General features: G+C 48.1%; 1 protein-coding gene across 1 annotated transcript in view; it reads right to left on the bottom strand.

The window, feature by feature from the left end:
• The window catches only part of LOC120893933 (protein sidekick-1-like), a 47789-nt gene that overhangs the window by 5838 nt on the left and 25620 nt on the right, over nucleotides 1–16331 (bottom strand). Inside the window, exon 4 of the mRNA XM_040296178.1 lies at nucleotides 6943–7200. Within this exon, the coding sequence (XP_040152112.1) occupies nucleotides 6943–7200 (258 nt within the window). The remainder of the gene's footprint in view (nucleotides 1–6942; nucleotides 7201–16331) is intronic.

Here is a 16331-nt window from a genome sequence, read left to right on the forward strand (position 1 = left end):
ACAGCAATGGTCACTTCTGCTTGGAAGGAGGTAATGAAAACTTAGCGGGAGAGTAGTTGCTTAAACTACTTTCGACGGAGCGTTGCCTTGATATTTGCCTCGGCAAAACCCGCTTTGATGTTGTCTATTCTTTCCCCTTTGTCGGTGTGTGATGACGAGCCTTGACAAAATGGGGTCAGCAACGAGGTGCGATGTTTTGTTTGCAATGCACTGTTGCTACATTGTTACCACAACTCGGGGCGTTAAGAAGAGTCGTTAAAGCTGTCGTGTTGTAAACAGCTCAACGATTTGAGAGGAATAAAACGCTCAATCACTTAAAACTGTTGGACCGCCTGGCGCTCGTAACAACACGTGTCCGCTCGCAGCTCTTGTTTCTCCTACACCAATTATGACGGATCGATGGCATAACAAATGATAAACATCCATCAAAATCAGTATAATAGATGGAATTGTTTGGCTTGGAATTTTTGGCTGATCGTTCCCGTCCATCTTTCGAATTTGGTGCACGTCCGTCTCATCCCTCTTCCGTGTTGCTGCCTCGCTCCTCGGGAGGAATAGAATTCATTTCGATAATATTTTCCATTAACAACGCACCACTGCCGGCTCCACCCAATCTAGCCCCCCCGGACTCTTGGTAGAGAAGCAAGAAGAAAAACATTCGTAAGTTTCCTTCACTGGCTAAAGTTTCGCATGAATTTTCGAACATTAACATAAACATCTCCAGCCAAGAACGAACCATCTCTCTTTCTCTTACTAGTCCCGTCTCATCTTAAGGATTCAGTGAGCAGGAGGCGAATATTTTATGTACACAATATAATCCGCCTTTCCAAAAAGCTACCGGTAAGCGCACGGTTCGCGGGAAATCGAGCTGGAATGAATGGAAAAGCTGAAGTGCAAATTTTAAACGACCATTGGCAAAACTCATCCCAGCTGCACAGCGCGTACTACATGGAGGAGCGCAAAGTGATGGAAACAAAAGGAAGCAACACAACGGGGGAAAAAAAGAAATGGAGAAAGCTTTCGGAAATGCTGCCGTTGCAGGTAAAACTCATAACTTAATTATTGCCCGAATGCAAAATTGGTCGCGCAAATGTCGGTACGGATCACGCTTCTCCTTCGATAGGGAAAAGCGCGTTGTGTGCCACCGGCTCGGCTGATAGCACATGGCTTTCCCCTGCTTCCCGGAAACCCGGTGCGTGCTGCTGCTGTGTCCATTAGGGAAGGAGAAACTATGGAAAACAAACTAGCAACGACTTGATTATAACGATACGATGGATGCGTCACCGTGTGGATGGTAATTGAATTTATTGAAAACTTTTGAACGAAACACACCAAAAAAAAACACACGCAAAGGGAACAAAAAATGTTCCCCGTAGCATCGAGGTTCGTTTATAGTTTCTTTTGACACAAAAAGCGTCCTTTTTTCCGCGGACCCACTTAAACAAGGAGGGAGGGGGGGGGGTAGGTGAAAATTGAAAATTGAATTTAATGGAATAAAACTTTTCATTTCGGTGCCCTGCCAAGCGCGACAAACGGTGCCTGCGGTGGACGGATGGGCTTTTGCTGTGGGTGCTGGGGGGAGAGGTGCGGGTATAAATTTCACCACACCGTCGTTGGTGTGCGTGTATTGGCTTGCTGTGCGACTACTGTCATCAGGTGGTGAAGAAGCTATCGGCTTGCTGCGACCACCGCCGACCTGTCAGCGGTGCAGCCGGAAAACGCAGCCGGAACATCAGCAGCAGCAGCAGTCGTTAAACAACGCGGCGCGAGCTTTCTAAGCGCCAACTCAAATGGAAAGTTTGTGCGAAAGCCGCTGCTGCGGGATGTGTGTGTGTGTGTGTGTGTTGAGTGTGGGGTGAGTTATAATCGCTGTGGTGTAGTTTTATAACCGGCTGGGGCTGGGGCTGGCTGGGAAGCCATCGCTGACAAGGTGGGGCTGTGGGCGTTGTGGGCACGAGAAAAGTCGCGTCAGTATTGCCGTGGACTTGGCAGCGTGCAGGTGGTAAAATTAATTTGAATAATTTCCTGAGCAAATATATTTTACTCCTTCTTTCCCTCCCCCCTCCACCCGGCCCTTCCCAACGACACCTATTTGCTCATTAAAAAGGACAAGACACCGCGACACAATGAGCGGTGGCACAGGCGGGGCAACATTTATCCTGTTCTCTCCCCCTCCCACCTAAACCCTCGGCGTGCATGTGTGGCTTTGTTATCAACGTGGCAACACTAACATTCGGGAAGTGTCGTCAGTTGGCGCTGTTTGCGCGTCGGCTTTATAACCTTTGCCGTGGCCACTTCACGTATGAAAAGGCGCATGGAATTGGGGGGGGGGGGGGGGTGCGAAGGGGGCGAGCGGTAAGAGAAGTTTTATCTTTCACACTATCTCTATCGCCAACGCGCTCAACTGTCAGTGTGGTGTGCGGTGGTTAAGAATCTTAAAATAATTTCCCTCCCACCACCACCCAGTGTGGTGGTGTTGCCCAAGTGTTGTAATAATTATTCATCACCCAGATGCGGCTGTACCGCGTTGACTTGGCGGAAGCTTATCGTCTTTGTGCGGCGCCACAGAAGCCAGCAGCAGTTCGCAAACGCACAACTCGTGCTCAGCAAAGTGAAAAAGTAGATATGTGTGTGTGTGTGAGTGTGTCTTCATCTCATCATCTCCCCGTTGATGTTTCTGTTTCACCCTCCACCCCGATTTCAAAGTATGTTTTATAGCGCCAAAGTGCTAAAACACGTACAACTGCGATAAGGAACAGTTTGGCGTTTTTTTTTTGTGTAGCGGTTTCGGAAGGACAACTTGTGCGTCAAGGACTACCGCTAAAGTTGGCTCATTTTTGATAAGACGTTTTCGATTCGATCTTTAGCACAGCACAGCGCCCCAGCAGCAACATCAGTCGCTAATGAATGAATAATAAAAAGTAAATTTATGCCAAACATCAACAAGACTGGCGAGGCCAAAAAAAAAGGGGGAAATTACTTCAGGCACGTGGCAGTAGTACAAGCGTGCGCTCGCGCAAGGGTGTTGTTGCGTACTATTGCGTGCGGTTTTGGTTGCATATTTTAAACGTACTCTGCGGTTAAAAGGGGGTCCCCATTTAGTGAGGTTAGAGATTGGTAAAAATCGGTTAAATTTATGTAGCGTAAAATAGATGTCCCTGTTTTACCCGCGCCTAACGATATCAGGGACCGGCAATCGCGGGCGAGCATAAATTATGTGCCTATCGAATGCGGCGTAATTTTTTCCTCCCTCGTGTGTGTGTGTGTGTTGCAACTTTTAGTGGCCATTAGCGCCAGATACTAACCGTAGCGGCGATCAGATCGGCGTCCTCGGTTTTGGGCGAGGTTTCGCCGTGGAGAGCGGAGTATGGAATTAATTCGTTCCTAATCGCATGCATCTCGTACGTAGCAAATCGATGCAAACGAGTAAACGAACCCTCCGGTCCCCTGCGTTCATTGGAACACACATGATTCAACCATGCTAAACAGGTTCGGATGAATATTTTACAATCCTTCTCGCCCTGTTGCCGATTGTTCGCCGCCGGGGGATTTATACCCTTGCGAGTGTCCGCTGCTAGTGGTGGTGGTTTATTTGTTGCCAAATGAAATTACAGCACGCCCGCTTCCGGTGCGAGGCAATTTGTACGGGTCTGTTAATTTTAAATCGCATTCGCAATCGTTTTACATCGTTGCGGGGGGATATGCAAGCAGTGGGGCAAGGACACATTGTGTTTCACTTTCCCGATCGGTATCGGGCAACATGAGGGGCAACATATCCTGCGTACTACCACTCAAACACACACACACACATAGATGCGCCCTATGGCCTCGTTCGGTACGATGGCGCGTACGATTGATGGTTTGCGGGCGTCCCCCTTTTTTCCCGGAAACAAACCGCAGAATCGGTTCTACGGCGGCGCCCGCTTTGGCCAGGATTTGCCGAACGGTCCCGGCCGGAAGTGGTACTCGGTATCGTACTAATCGTGCTGAAAATGAGTTCCTTTTCGAAGCTATTGTGCAATTTATGGTTTCGGTGTGCCCGGAGACGCCCACGTTGCTGAAGGCAGTTTACCGGATTCATTTCCGGAGTGGGGGGGCGGGTGTGCAGTAGACCGGGGTGTGGTTCGAAGATTCTCATCCCCAACCCAACATCGGAAAGCGGAGGTTTTCCTTTTTGCGATTGCTGCCCGTTGATAAGCGGGAAATTAATTGCTTTCCACTTTTTGACCAACATTTTTCAATTCCCCTTGTGTACGTATCGGTACGGCAGGCAAGAGGGTTCGGTTGTTCGATGCAATGAAGGAACCGTTTGTTTAGAGAGGGAACCGTGTGTTCTGCTACCACTGCTCGCTCGATCGATGGCCAACGTCAGCTGAAGCATCGAGGTGATTTGTGTGAAATTCGTATAAAATAAGCATTAACTGTTGAGCGCTAAATTGGGACGCATTTCGTCAATTAACAGATCGTCGATGAAGTGTCGCAAATGCCATTTTGTTTCCCTTCCAACGCCTGTTCTGTTTAGCTTCAACGTTCACTCCCACCTCGAGATGGCAGCGATTGGCTTTTGTTTTTTTTTGTTATTCAAGAGAAAATTCGCGTTTTCCACTGTGTGTTTCCCTCGCTCCTGCCACAGCTGAAGGACATACTTTGGTTCGCGCGCGCGTGAATGGTGCCGTGCTGCTGGCCGCCCTCTGCTTAACGTTTCGTGACCAAGTGCTATTATTGATGTGAGAAGGTGAGGCAAGAAAGAAAAACATGCCAGCACCAAGCATGGAGAATGGAACGAGGCAGCAACGATAGGCCACGCAGGCCCTGGCAGTGGTGAGAAAACGCAGAAGTTCGCTTTCGTTTCGGTCTATAAACTTTTATTACAATTCCACTCCTAGTCAAATCGGCTCGGCTGGGGCTCTTGTTTTTATGCGTCGGCCCCAGCGACGGCGCCGAAGGTAAGGGCGAATGATAACACACAAATTAGATTAAACATATTTTACCATTCAATCGATGTGTTGGGCTTTTACTGTGCCAGCAGTGCCTTTTTTTATACGTTTTCTACTTTTTGCGCAACTAGTTACGCTTTGTTGGGCGCTTGCACACGCCAATAATAGGCTGGCTGTTGTTTCGCTGTGCCGTTTCTTTCTCCCTGCCCCCGTGCCGAAACGAAACAATTGTACTTGTTTTATGCCTTTCCGCCTCGTTTATGTCGAAGTCGTTACCTGCCGTTCGCCGTCCTGCCGTCCTGTCGCGTCCCACCTTCCGACCTTAAACTGCTGACAGTTTAAAGCACTTTTTGAAAACTGTTTTTGGAGAATAAAACATCGCACATGGTGTTATTTCCACTCACTCTGCCCCACAACAGTAAGCACCCGGGCCAGGTGGTACGAGGTGTTTTCGGCATTAAAATTTTACATTCACACAACTTTGCCCAGCTCCGTGAAGTGTGCGCAGACAAGGCATGGGTGGGATTTGCTGCTAGAACTCCACACGTGCTGCTTCCCTTCCGTGCTTCCCTTGTGGCCTGTTTGGTCTGCACAACAACCCCTATTTGAGTTTTCCAAGGAAGTCAAACACAGTTTGGCCGGATGCCGGCGTGCCTAGCTTGATGTGTGGAGTTCGGTCGACCTTCGAGCAGTCGTTCGATTTAGCAGATGAGCAATTTTTAGAAAGTGATTAAAAGGAGCAACTACGTGATTAAACTTTTCACCCGAAGGTTTGTGCTTCGCTTTTCGCACCGGGCATATACAGACAGTCAGCCGTGTGGGAACGAGTTTATCTGTTCATGGGCGGGCAACACCTTACTATCTGTTGAGGATTGCGCTTTTTCCGGTTTCCTGTTAGTGAGTGAGTGAGTGAACAGTTGTGTCAGATTTCCGAGGACAGAGTGGGGAAGCGAGTGGAATACACACACACACACACAAAACTTTCTCAATCGCAAAGTCAGTGAGAGTGTTTTTTTTTCTCCTGCGGGTTTCTGTCTGTGTGTGTGTGTGTGCGTTTGTGGCTGAGATTGGTTGGGAATCACGGTAACAACATCCTTGAAGCGGAGGACCTTTCCGTGACCGCAGCACACTTCCCGAGCGGCAAGCGGCTACAAATCGGGCCAGCAAACAATCGGCTTCCGTACTTTCGTCGAACATGCTAATTAACTTTACACATTGCTCTCCAATTATCCGGCCCGACCGCATGTTTTGTAGAGTTTTGGTTTGAAATTAGGTTACGGGTTGGTTGGCTGCGGTCGGTCGCCGTGGAGCGACTCTTGGGTGGTGTTTGTTAGTTTCGGTTCCGTGAAAACAAAAAACTGAAACAGGAAGGCAGCGGGGAAAGTTAGTTCTTTGTTTCTTGTAAAACGAAACTGTTGAGTAACTTAACTGCATTGTGATTGTGATTTACAATTTTCTGAATCTGAGCATAAGTTGCAAGGGAAGTTACAAGGTCAATCCGAATGTGTAGTTGTGAGATGAGAATTTATTTGCTGGATTTTAACTCTGCATTGAGAACTTTTTATCTAGTCATGCATTGACTTAACACATCAATAAATGTCAAGTGTGCAGTTTTCAGTTGGGACTAAAGGCTTTTGAAGCCGTTTCAGGGATTTTTCTCTATAATCGGTAATGAGTAGAGCTGGGAAGAGAAAGGACAGAGCAGCGCTGATGACATTAAAATGAGCATTCGCAAACGGCCAATACTTTTTTTTTTAAATGCCGTTTAATCTCTTAATCCTTCTCGAAAGCAAATTACTCGGAGTGCTTTCCTTGATGACATTAAATTGCAAACACCACAAGTGGTGGGCCCACAGAAACCCACCAGAAACGGAATGAGCGATGAGGATATTGAAAAATAATTCATAGCTTGGCGTTGAAATGGCAGACCAGTAACATCCTTCTTTTTTTGGTTTTCGTTCGCTCGTTTATCATTCATCAAAATGTTCGCTTTATGACTACTCACCTGAGCTGCTCGGCGAACAGGTGTAGTTGCCGGAATCCGATGGCATGGCGCGCGCAATCACTAATTTACTGGTTTTGGTTTGCCGCTCCGTCAGGACGCTGATGCCGCCGCGCTGCGAGTAATTAACGACCCGGCCGCCCTTGTACCAGTAGATGAAGGACGGTGGCGCCGGCGACTGCAGTGCAACACATGTGAGATTGATATCGCTTCCGCTTTTGATAAATAGCTCCGAGTTGCCGAGTATTTTCGCCTTCGAAACTGCAACGAGAAGCAATCGGGAAGAAGAGCAGACGAGAAACGTGTGGGTAAGAAATGAATGGATGATGAATTCCGGTGCAAACCGGGCATTTCGCAAGACGGAACCGAACGGAACGAGTCGGGTCGGCTCGGCGGGGATAGAGCAAATGAATAGATTGACTAACACACTCACACATGTAGACATTTCCTGTGGGCCAAGGGGAAGGGTAAGGGGGGGGGGGAAAGATAAAAATGGCACTACTGAAAAGGACCTTCTGTGTTATCCGGCGCTGGTTTCCGGTTCCGGGCTGCCGGTGGTTCAGGCAACATACCAGATTTCGGTTGATCATTTTTCATATTCGGACAGAGTTTTGCACGTGTGTGAGTGTGTGGAAAGGAAATGGGAAGGGATGTATGTTTTTTGTGCCATTCGTGATTGGAGTTTGCGGAAAACGTTCAGATTGTTGCTTTTACGATGCAGTGGTAGTTGTGGTGGTGGTGGTGTGGCTTATCGTTGCGTTGCGAAAAATGAAACACCCTTCGCTGCTGGTGAAGAGACGAATCATCCTACCCGGTAGCAGTTCATTTCACTTCCAAACACTGCCACATTTGTGCAACGTCACAACACAATTTCTCCCTTTGCGTGTGTGACTGGTATGTGGACGAGTGAGCGGATGAATGTGTTTGTTTTTCCTCGAATTCAATTTCAATTTCTATCCATGAAGAAAAGTTTAATTCCAACCCACACAATGATTCGTTAGAAATGCGAGGGCCCGGGCCACAGCCACAGAGAAGCATCGGTTTTGCTGTTTCTTTGTGGCCAACAGGGAGTCGAGTCTTTACTCGAGGCTGCACCTTATGTCATCGATCCCGGGATGCGCGCAACGTAAGTGCAACGAACGTATTAGGAACGCTCAATGTGACGTGAGTCGCTTTAAGCCGTGCGAGTGATGGTCGTTGCACTGTTCAGTAAGCTTCACACACGTTGGCGACTGCCAGCGTGCAGTGTTTTGATTTCCTTCAGGTACTGATTCAGCACGACGAGTCCATGGCATTGCTTCGAGCGCAAGATGATTTAACGGATTTATGATTGGTAGATGACGAGCGTTTTGTGACTCGTAAATAGCAATCACTGTATCGAACCATTGAACTCTCTCTCTCTCTCTCGTTCGCTTCGCCTCGTTCGTACCGCTAATGGACCGAAAGCGAGGCTCGGGCAAACCGGGGCAATAGCATTGGGATTAGGTAAACGTCAGACGAAAGGTGTACTAAGGGGCATTGGTTGCGCAGCGTTTACTCTTTGGGGAGTTTGTTGTTTGCACTGAACAGCCATACCGCGTGCAAAGCAAGCGAACGGTGCGCACCATTGGGGCCATATTTTCTAATGTAACAGATTATATCCAACGCTTAAAGGATGTCAAAAGCAGGCTTGCAGGCTCTTATTATTATGCAGAATTATGTCAACCGTTGCGAATGGTTGCGAAAACTTGTTACGAGCACGCAAAATGCTAACCATCCAACCTTAAATTCGTACATTGTGCACCGGAAAACAAGCCACCGCTCGCTTTTGTTCTTGGTCTTTTCTGCTCAGAATCCGTACTATGATTGGCATTCCGAGCGTTCCATACAGGGCACTCGAGCGGAGACGGAACTCTCCGCTTTGAATGTTCCCTTTCACTTTACAATGATTATTGTCGTTTTCCGATCCGGAGTAAAGCACGTCGCCTCGACCGTGCTTGGAAGGACTGTTTTTTGTGCGGGTGTGTGAGTTTGTTTCCTTCTGTACGTGCCTCACTACTCCAACTTCAAGCATGTTAACAGTTACTCTTTGTTGGTTTTGTGTTTGTTCTTTACGCTTTTTTGTTGCTCCTCTTCCTGTGTTGCCTTGATATGGAAATTTCCTCCAGACCAGGATGACAATAGAAAAAGAGAGTTTGTGTGTGTGTGTGTGTGAGCACGTAAAAAACTTTTCCCACACAATCGGGTCGATTTTCGTACAGTTTCCTTCGATCGGTCTCCGGAGCGTTTCGCTTTAGGTTGTCCGGATGGATATGGATACGGGAATGCTCGATCGGAGCACTCCAGTCGATAAATGTAAACATGAAAACTTGTCCGTACAGAACGGAAGCAGGCTGAACTTTGACCACCGATGGCCATCAAACTCACACACAAACACACACAAAAACCTTCACATGGCAAGGGGGAAGCGGAAAGGATTCGATTTTCCCTCTGTGGCACATCGAATTACCCATGCACACGTCGAGCTGCGCGTCCATTGGGAAGAGGATCGAATTGTTTGAGTACGTCGAAGAATCAAGGGTAAATAGAGCTTTAGAGAGGAGGGGTAAACTCACCGCCACTCCTTTCCCTCACCTTCCTCTTCAGTTTCGGGGCAAACCCGCAGACAGACGCGAATCAAACTGAGCAATGGCCAGACAAACAGATAAACTCATTCCGAAATCGGTATTTGCGTGTACACAGAATGCAGGATGCATTTTGCCTCGGTTGGGCAAACACAGCGTACGTACGGGAAACAGAGTGGATTGGGCGGACGCCATACGAAAGAGAGCGACCGGGAACACGTTGTCGGACGAAAAGCTTGCTCAAGATCAAATGTCGAAAGTCAACGGTAAACCGTACGCTCCTTTGGCGTAGTTCCAGATTTGCTACGAGCGGTCGTGATCAAAGAGCAACCAGATCGGGCGGGTAATGCGAAGCCAAAATGGCTGACATCAGAGAATGAGTGTAGGAACTGATTTCTTTGCCTGTGTGTTTGCCTTTGGCTGTAGCAAGGCCATGCTAATTGATGGTGGAGGTGCTGGTGGAAGGAGTATTTATTTGGACGACCGAATGCTACGTTCTATCACAAAGTCTCGGGAGGATTTTTTTGGGGTACAGTCGATACTCGAAACCATCACAACATGCCTCAAAAAGATCGATATTCTTGAGAATAGAACAGACTGACGTAATTGAAGCGTAGCAAAGACCACCACCAAAATCTTTCACTCACATTTAAAGCAGAAAGGAAAGTGGAAGATCATCCCCGCGCTGGTGGGATATTATTACAACACGAACAGCGCGCGATTGAATGTAGACGAGCGTCACGCAAAAGTTGGTTCTCCAAATAGAACTGCACGGACATGGCATGTCGCGCTCAGACACGTTCATTAGTAAGGGTTGATCATTAAAATTGTATACGGCTTTTTACGTATGTGTTACATTTGTGACAAGAATGTCTTTCAAAATGTCTCGATTTCTTGCCTGCTGGCTGTGCGAGAATGATATTTTCGGCTTTACAACTGACGATGCGCTTAGTGAGAAAAGAAACATACCTTCAATTGTGTACGATGTATCGATTGATTGCCTTCTGTTTTGTCACCAAGCCATGCGACGCTGCCTCAACTAGAGCCATTCGTAAATAGCCACCCGGTGGCTACAGGAAACCTCTCTTAATGAAACTATTTTTGAAGCTCTTTTACCCGCGGTTGGCTTCCCGAGCTTGGCTAGAAATGGAAAATTGAGGTTCCAGTTCCAGTGGCCTAATGTTTGTGTGCGTCGAAATGTCACAAACAGCGTACCCGTCGCTGACCGCAACCGGGAAAGCGATGAAGCAGGCCATGAAGTGCCGGAGGGCGATGCATTCGAATGACGAATGAATTCCTGTTGCTAGTTTGTTGAAGGTTTGTGGTTTTTCTGTCGCCGTCTCTTCCCCCGACCGGTGCAATTGGTAAAAAAGGTCGACGACTGATTGCCGGTCAAGCCAGCGGTGAAACCGCACACATACACAAGCGAAAAGCGGCCGAATTACGGCAGAGGGGCGATCCCGATACCTGTCGAACGGTGGGATAGGGGTCGAAATTTGGGAGGACCAATGTTTGGTCAGTTTTGGAATGGCTTTTTCAGTGCTAGTGACAGTCGTGCGGCGGTTTGACCATTTTGGGGTTTGATGGGACGAGTTTTGGTCTATTGGTCAGTCGCACGATGTTGCTGCTGGTGATGGCATGGTGATGGTTCCCGGTGACCGCAGGCAAATCATCCGATGCTCGGGCACGGAGAGGGTCCACGCAAATGGGTAATTTTGGTTCGATTTTTCTATGCACACACAGCCATCATACACATGCACAATGAGTATACATGGTTCTCGGGACGTTCGGATGTGGTCAAAAAGTGGGTGCGACTGCGGTACCGAATATTTACCGCATGATCACGTCGAAAATGTGAAGCATTTGTCTCGCCTTCCCACCGCTGGCATGGATTATTGCTCAAAGTTATGATTCCATTCCCGAGCTGAAGGATTGTTTTTGATTTGCTAATTCTTTGCCTCCAGGTTTTCGGAACGGTTTCGCTACCTTGCTGTGTGTTGAAGCACGTTGGGTTGAATTTTGCCCGTGCAAAACTTTAGCAAAGAGCCCATATTTCGTCAAAGAGTTTTGTGTGCATTAGTTGTGGCCTTTGCTTTTTTTATTTTCGCTTCCAACTCGTACCTTTGTGGTCGGTTGTGTACGGCTAAGCACAGGGAAAACTTTTTGATGGCTTCAGCCATTCGGAAAACTGACAATTTCAATCCTCCTTCGGCCCTGCTTCACGGTCACGCGGCTGTTCTGCAGCCGCAATTCAACCGCGAGAATTCATTGCCTCCCCTCTAGAATCGCCCGAAAAATGTGCACGCGTTTCGCCTTGTAGTACAGGGCCGGGTGAAGAGTTTTGTGAAATAAATAATAAAATGGTTTACGGCCGCGGTTCCGTAGAGACAAGCGGTTTGTTGCCGGAGCCAAGTCCGGAGATTTAGCGACCAGCCAGCCAGCACAGACAGACAGCCGGCCGCTGCTGACTGGTAGAGGCCAGGCGAGTTGCCGCGGTCGTACCACGGTTATGGAGTGAAGTTTAAGTTGCTTCTGATTTATTAATATTTGTGCTGATCGTAATCTCTTGAGAAGCCATTCGGGTGCTTCTAGGCAGCGCGTGGTTCCGGAACACCGTAGGAAAAGCGTTTGCCCGGTGCGCATCGCTGTGCTTAGCCGAATCAGGGCAGTACAGGGATGCGACACAGACGGTACAAACACAGCGGGGCGGTACACACCTTGATTGCTGGGCTTGTTATAAATAATTACGACTCTGGCGAATGAAGCCTTCTTCGGAGGAATTGGCAGCGAACCACTTGGGTGTATTCATCGTTGCCATGGTTGTGGAATTTATAAAATTGGCCATTTGGCTTGAGCTACCATGCGCCTCCATGAAGATTCGTCACTTGACTTGAGCTACCATGCGCCTCCATTTCGCCTGTTGTCGTGCTGGGTGACGATCGATTTCGTGCCAATTCTAAGAACATACTTCAAATGTGACACACGCTCAGGTACCAGAATAGCAGATCTTTGATAAAATGCACGAACACCTTTCTTTGTCGAATACAATGGACTCAACGTGTCGTGTGTTTCATGTTGCTTCCCTTATTGAATGACATGATTGGTACCTGTAATGACTAATAAAAAAGATTCATTTTGTTTTCGCTCGTAAATATTACGAGTAACTGTGATACGCATCTAATGGGACCTGTGAAAAACAAAATGCTGCAAAATGAAATCTCCACTGAGTCTCATTTTCTTTCCGGCTTTCCAGCTTGGAACAGACTTCCGAGATTGGCAATCAGTAAACGGGTATCGTGTAAACGCTTTGCCCCGGAAATGGGACTCTGATCATTACGTTTCATTCCCCTTTTTTTCGTTCCACCTCTGGTACAGGTGTCTGGCAAGTGCTAGTTGATAGATAAGTTCTTGTTGAACTGCAGCGCAAGTGCTGTTTTTCCTGGTCCGTGATGTTTAACGTAGAGTGTAGGAGAAGGATGGACAGGATAGGGTAAGTTGTACTAATTACTTTTGCTTGTTACCCAACCAGTGTTGCCCTAGCGCCTCAGAGGACACGATGAAAGGAAGGACAAACATCGGGCTTGGCCACAACTCGCTTTTGCGTGTGTGTCTGCGACCAAGATAACAAGAGTGTTATGTACGTGCGTGTCCTTTCGACAACCACGCACGAGTCAGTCGGGACAACACTAGGCGTAAGATAAAAGAAAGTGAAAGGTACCCGCTCCAAATGGCTGTTGCCGGCAGTGGTACACATTGTACTTGTTAAGAGTACTTCAGACAACTCCACACCAGCGTCCGAGCCTGGGTGGCCGTTTCCGATCAGTGTCAGCTGCAGGGGAGAAAGGTAATGTCATCGAGCGAAAGTGCGACGGTGACCGGTTTCATGAAACACAGCAAAGCTCAAGCTGTGAAAGTGTTGCCGTGTCAACGACGGTCCCACAAAACCGATTCTGCTGCCTCGGATTGGAAAAAGGGTACACCGGTTCGGGTCCCATCGTGGGACGAAGCATCAGTCTTGAGGATTACTTTCATTACTTGTTTATATTTATGACGGTTACGTGTCCGGAAAGTTGAGGATACGTACAGCAGTACCAGAAGCAAGTAAGAAAAACAACCCCATGAACACTCACCGTGTGTGTTGGGGCGAAGGGTGCAAATCCGGGCTAAATTATCCTTCCGTTTGGGGTTTTTTTTTCATCTCCGGCTTCAGTGTCGGATCGGATTTAGCGATGTGTTTGTTTCCAGTGGGCGGGAGCCTTAGGTGGTAGCCGAGCGCACGAATCCGGTAAAGAGATTATGTCCAGTTTGCTTCTCCAAAATGTCATACAATGCGAATGCTGCGCGCTGCACTATCGAACGTTGCCATTCGACAAGAATTCGCTGCGCTGTGCATTGTTGCAACAACGAGCAAGGGGAAGGAGAGACGCCGCAAGGGGTCCGGAATGTTGGGCTTGAATGTTGGGCACGTAATTCCGAGCTCCTCTACATTGCGGGCAATTTGAGCCGGTAAATGGAATGGAAAGCATTACTACACGTGAAACTAGCTCGGTGTGCAGTTTACCGACTTTGCACTAACTGCGGGGTGTACCCCGTTCCCCCATTCCCATTACACCCCTCCCCCCGTCCCTCACTGCTTGTGTATTCGTACAAAACGGTCCGGTGTTGTACGTTGATGTAAAGTTAATGTACGGTGGAGAATTAAATTTCAACCGCAGCTTGAACACAAAACTTTACTACATCAAACCCACTCGTGGTGGTTGAGGAAGGGGATACGGTGGGGTGTGGCAACGGTCAGACGGCACAATGTGGCAGAGTTCCGTAAATACACACACACACCCGGTCACACTCACTTCATTGCGGCCCTTTTGCTGCCCGTTGCACTCTACTCCAGGTTCGGTTGTTGCGCCGTACTCCAGCAGCACATGGTAACTTTATTACTGTCAGAATTTATTACGCAAAGTATGGTGGCCATTTTTCTTCCCGCACCGGTTATTTGCAGTGACAGTTACCGTGGACTGGCTGACAGGGGTGTGTGTGTTGATGCTCATTCCGGTGTAATTTGCACAATAACCTCTGCTTTCGATTGCGTTTCAAATGATTCAAATAGTTAAAATGCCATTTAAACCATTTACAATGTTTGTGAAAGGATCGATCGTATCGGCAAATGGAAGTGAAAATCACTGCAGTCCAGCAAAACTTCAACACAATAAATAAGACATTAAATAATATCCCACGCTGTAGGAAAAGCTTTCTGACGGAAAATTGGTCCTGACGGAAATTGTTTCCTGATGTTTCATCAAACTCTTCGACAGCTGACTCAATAGTTTGACGGGTGATGGGAGGGAAACAGAAAACCACAGGTCACGAACGAAAGAAAAACTCTTGCCCGCTGTACCAGCTTAATGTTGCTTGTCGACGAACAAAATGCATTTCGGATGGATAATTAACTGCATGCAACTGGCGATGATTGCGGACAAATTATTAAATCAATATCTCGTTACCGCTAGGGCAAGCGCACGCTACCGGGTCTTGGTGGACCACAAACGGGCGGAAGGAGAAGAAAGGCCCTGCAAAGGCAGAAACGGGGCACTGACGCTGCGATGATGACAATGCGGCTGCAGCTAATAGCACCCCGGAGCGACACGACCAAACGCGCCTCGGGAACAGCTTGTTATGGTTTCGTGACGCTGATTCTTCTCTCTCTCTCTCTCTCTCTCTCTCTTTCTCTTTCTTCCCCTTTTTGTCTTCGATGTTGCCGTGCGCTGGGCGTCTTGTTTAGGCTTGTTGAAAGGGCGCACAGAATGCAGCCGGTATGTCCCCGATTTGGGCGGCGCAGTTTGTCGTGTCATTCTGGCAGGAGTGGCGAGTGTAGAAATTGCTTCCGTTATAAATTAGTGTGCTTTCAGCGCCTCGAGCACGAACGGCGCACGACTGCCCGGCAGCGGCACCAGCAGCAGCAGCAGCACCAGGATGGCGGTAGAGTGTGGAGGTCCTGGCAACAAGTCATCTGATGGCGAGACGAATCAAATTTCGCTTGCTACCAGCTTTTGTATCCCCGTGTTCTGTTCATTAAACAATCCGTACAATTGTGTATGCGGAGCGGAAGAATTTGTGATTGAGTCAAGAAAAAGGGTTCGTAAAATGGGAAAAAAGGATTCCTTCCCCATCGCGCGTGCCGTTCGGAGCGGATCCCAAGTCCAATATCCATTGCCAAGGTCCGCTTTATGTTCGCCTTCGATTCGTCTATTATCGGATTTGCCTGTCAATGCACCATCATCATTTTACGGCAAGCGGAAAGAGCCTCTCCAAACACCACTTTTACCCTTCATCGTGCGTACGCTTCAGTGCCTCAATGTGTGTGTGCTTTGACTTAGATTCGGCTTTTTAAAACGATCCTTGATGTTTCCGTTCCGGTGGAGTGCGTCTGATTGAATTCAAATTTGATCCTCATCTGGACAAGCGATGTCAGAATGCGTACGATGATTTCGCTTCGCTATTCATTTTTCCCCGAAGGCGCAACGGTGCGTCTCTCCGAGGAAGCCTTTCCCCGGAAGAAGACGTTGTTGGGCCTGCTTTATTTAGAACAGCAAGATGATGGGGGGTTGGATAGGCGAGCGACCTTTTCCAGCATTAGTCAAACCGATAAGCTTCATTTTTCGGTGCGGCACCGTTCGGAAAGCGCACATCGGGCAAAGGTCACATAGAGGGAGTGACATCGGGGATCTATACATCACATTACGCTTGATCCAATTGGATTGATTCTGCCGGCCAGATCCCCTGGTTCCGGGC

Source organism: Anopheles arabiensis, chromosome 2 (assembly GCF_016920715.1).
Source record: "Anopheles arabiensis isolate DONGOLA chromosome 2, AaraD3, whole genome shotgun sequence".
Lineage (NCBI taxonomy): Eukaryota > Metazoa > Arthropoda > Insecta > Diptera > Culicidae > Anopheles > Anopheles arabiensis.